The sequence below is a fragment of the Histoplasma capsulatum genome, genomic scaffold (genome assembly GCF_000149585.1).
Source record: "Histoplasma capsulatum NAm1 scaffold_257 genomic scaffold, whole genome shotgun sequence".
In the NCBI taxonomy this organism is placed as follows: domain Eukaryota; kingdom Fungi; phylum Ascomycota; class Eurotiomycetes; order Onygenales; family Ajellomycetaceae; genus Histoplasma; species Histoplasma mississippiense.
Window position 1 is genome coordinate 1 of NW_001813725.1, and position 1,028 is coordinate 1,028.

Sequence of the window (1,028 nt, forward strand, 5' to 3'; positions counted from 1 at the left end):
CAGGATATCAGTGAAACCGTATGTGTGATGACTATGGATGCTGTGCTTTAATTGTTAACTTTTGTCTGTCCCAGGGATCTTACCTCTATCAAGCAAAATGGCACGAGAGAGAAAGAAGATGGAAAACCCGCTGATGCAAACCACGCAGAAGATGAACAGTGGACGGATCACGAAAAAGAGCAGGATGAAGTTGGAGGCGAGGACGAGGATGAAGAGGACATCCCCCTGTCAGATCTTTCAGAGGAAGACACCACCGATGTAATACCACACCAACGCCTCACGATCAACAATTCCGCAGCCATCCTCTCTTCCCTTAAGCGCATCTTGTTTATCACGCCTCAAACCCCTTTCTCAGAACATAACACACTCATATCAACAGAGCCCATCGATGTCCCAGACCCCAATGATGACCTTACACGTGAATTGGCTTTCTACAAGGCTTGCGTTTCCGCCGCGAAATCCGCGAGAGATCAATTGAAGAAGGAAGGGGTACCTTTTTCACGACCGACAGATTATTTTGCCGAAATGGTCAAGTCCGATGAGCATATGGACAGGGTGAAAAAGAAATTATACGACGAAGCGGCGGCGAAGAAGGCAAGCGCAGAAGCTAAAAGACAGCGAGATCTTAAAAAGTTCGGAAAACAAGTCCAGATCGCCAAGTTACAGCAGAGACAGAAGGAGAAGAGGGAAACGCTGGATAAGATCAACAGTTTGAAGAGAAGTAAGCCCTACCATCTGTCCGATCAGTATTATTGAAATTTTATATCGCAAAAGTTGTCTGCCTAACATGTAACTTTCTTTGCAGAGCGCAAAGCGAGTGACGGCGCCCCGACCGAAGAACCAGATCTTTTCGATGTCGCCCTAGAAGATGCGGGCAAATCTCATTCTCATGGTGGAGCCAATAAAGGTAACCGTAATGAACCGCGCGCACAAAACAAGCGACAAAGAAAGGATCAGAAGTTTGGTTTCGGAGGCAAGAAACCGATTCGCGAAGAGTGGAGACGCCGTTTCCAGTGGCGATCTAAGCG

At 47.3% G+C, this 1,028-nt stretch overlaps 1 protein-coding gene across 1 annotated transcript; it reads left to right on the forward strand.

Annotated features, from left to right (window-relative positions):
* Positions 1 to 93: 93 nt before the first annotated feature.
* HCAG_09341 (predicted protein) lies at positions 94 to 1,025 on the forward strand (the record flags this gene model as incomplete). Its single annotated transcript, XM_001535698.1, has 3 exons — positions 94 to 721; positions 806 to 907; positions 940 to 1,025. Coding segments are annotated over 3 exons (816 nt in total), but the record flags the coding sequence as incomplete, so codon positions are not given.
* Between the last annotated feature and the right edge of the window lie 3 nt (positions 1,026 to 1,028).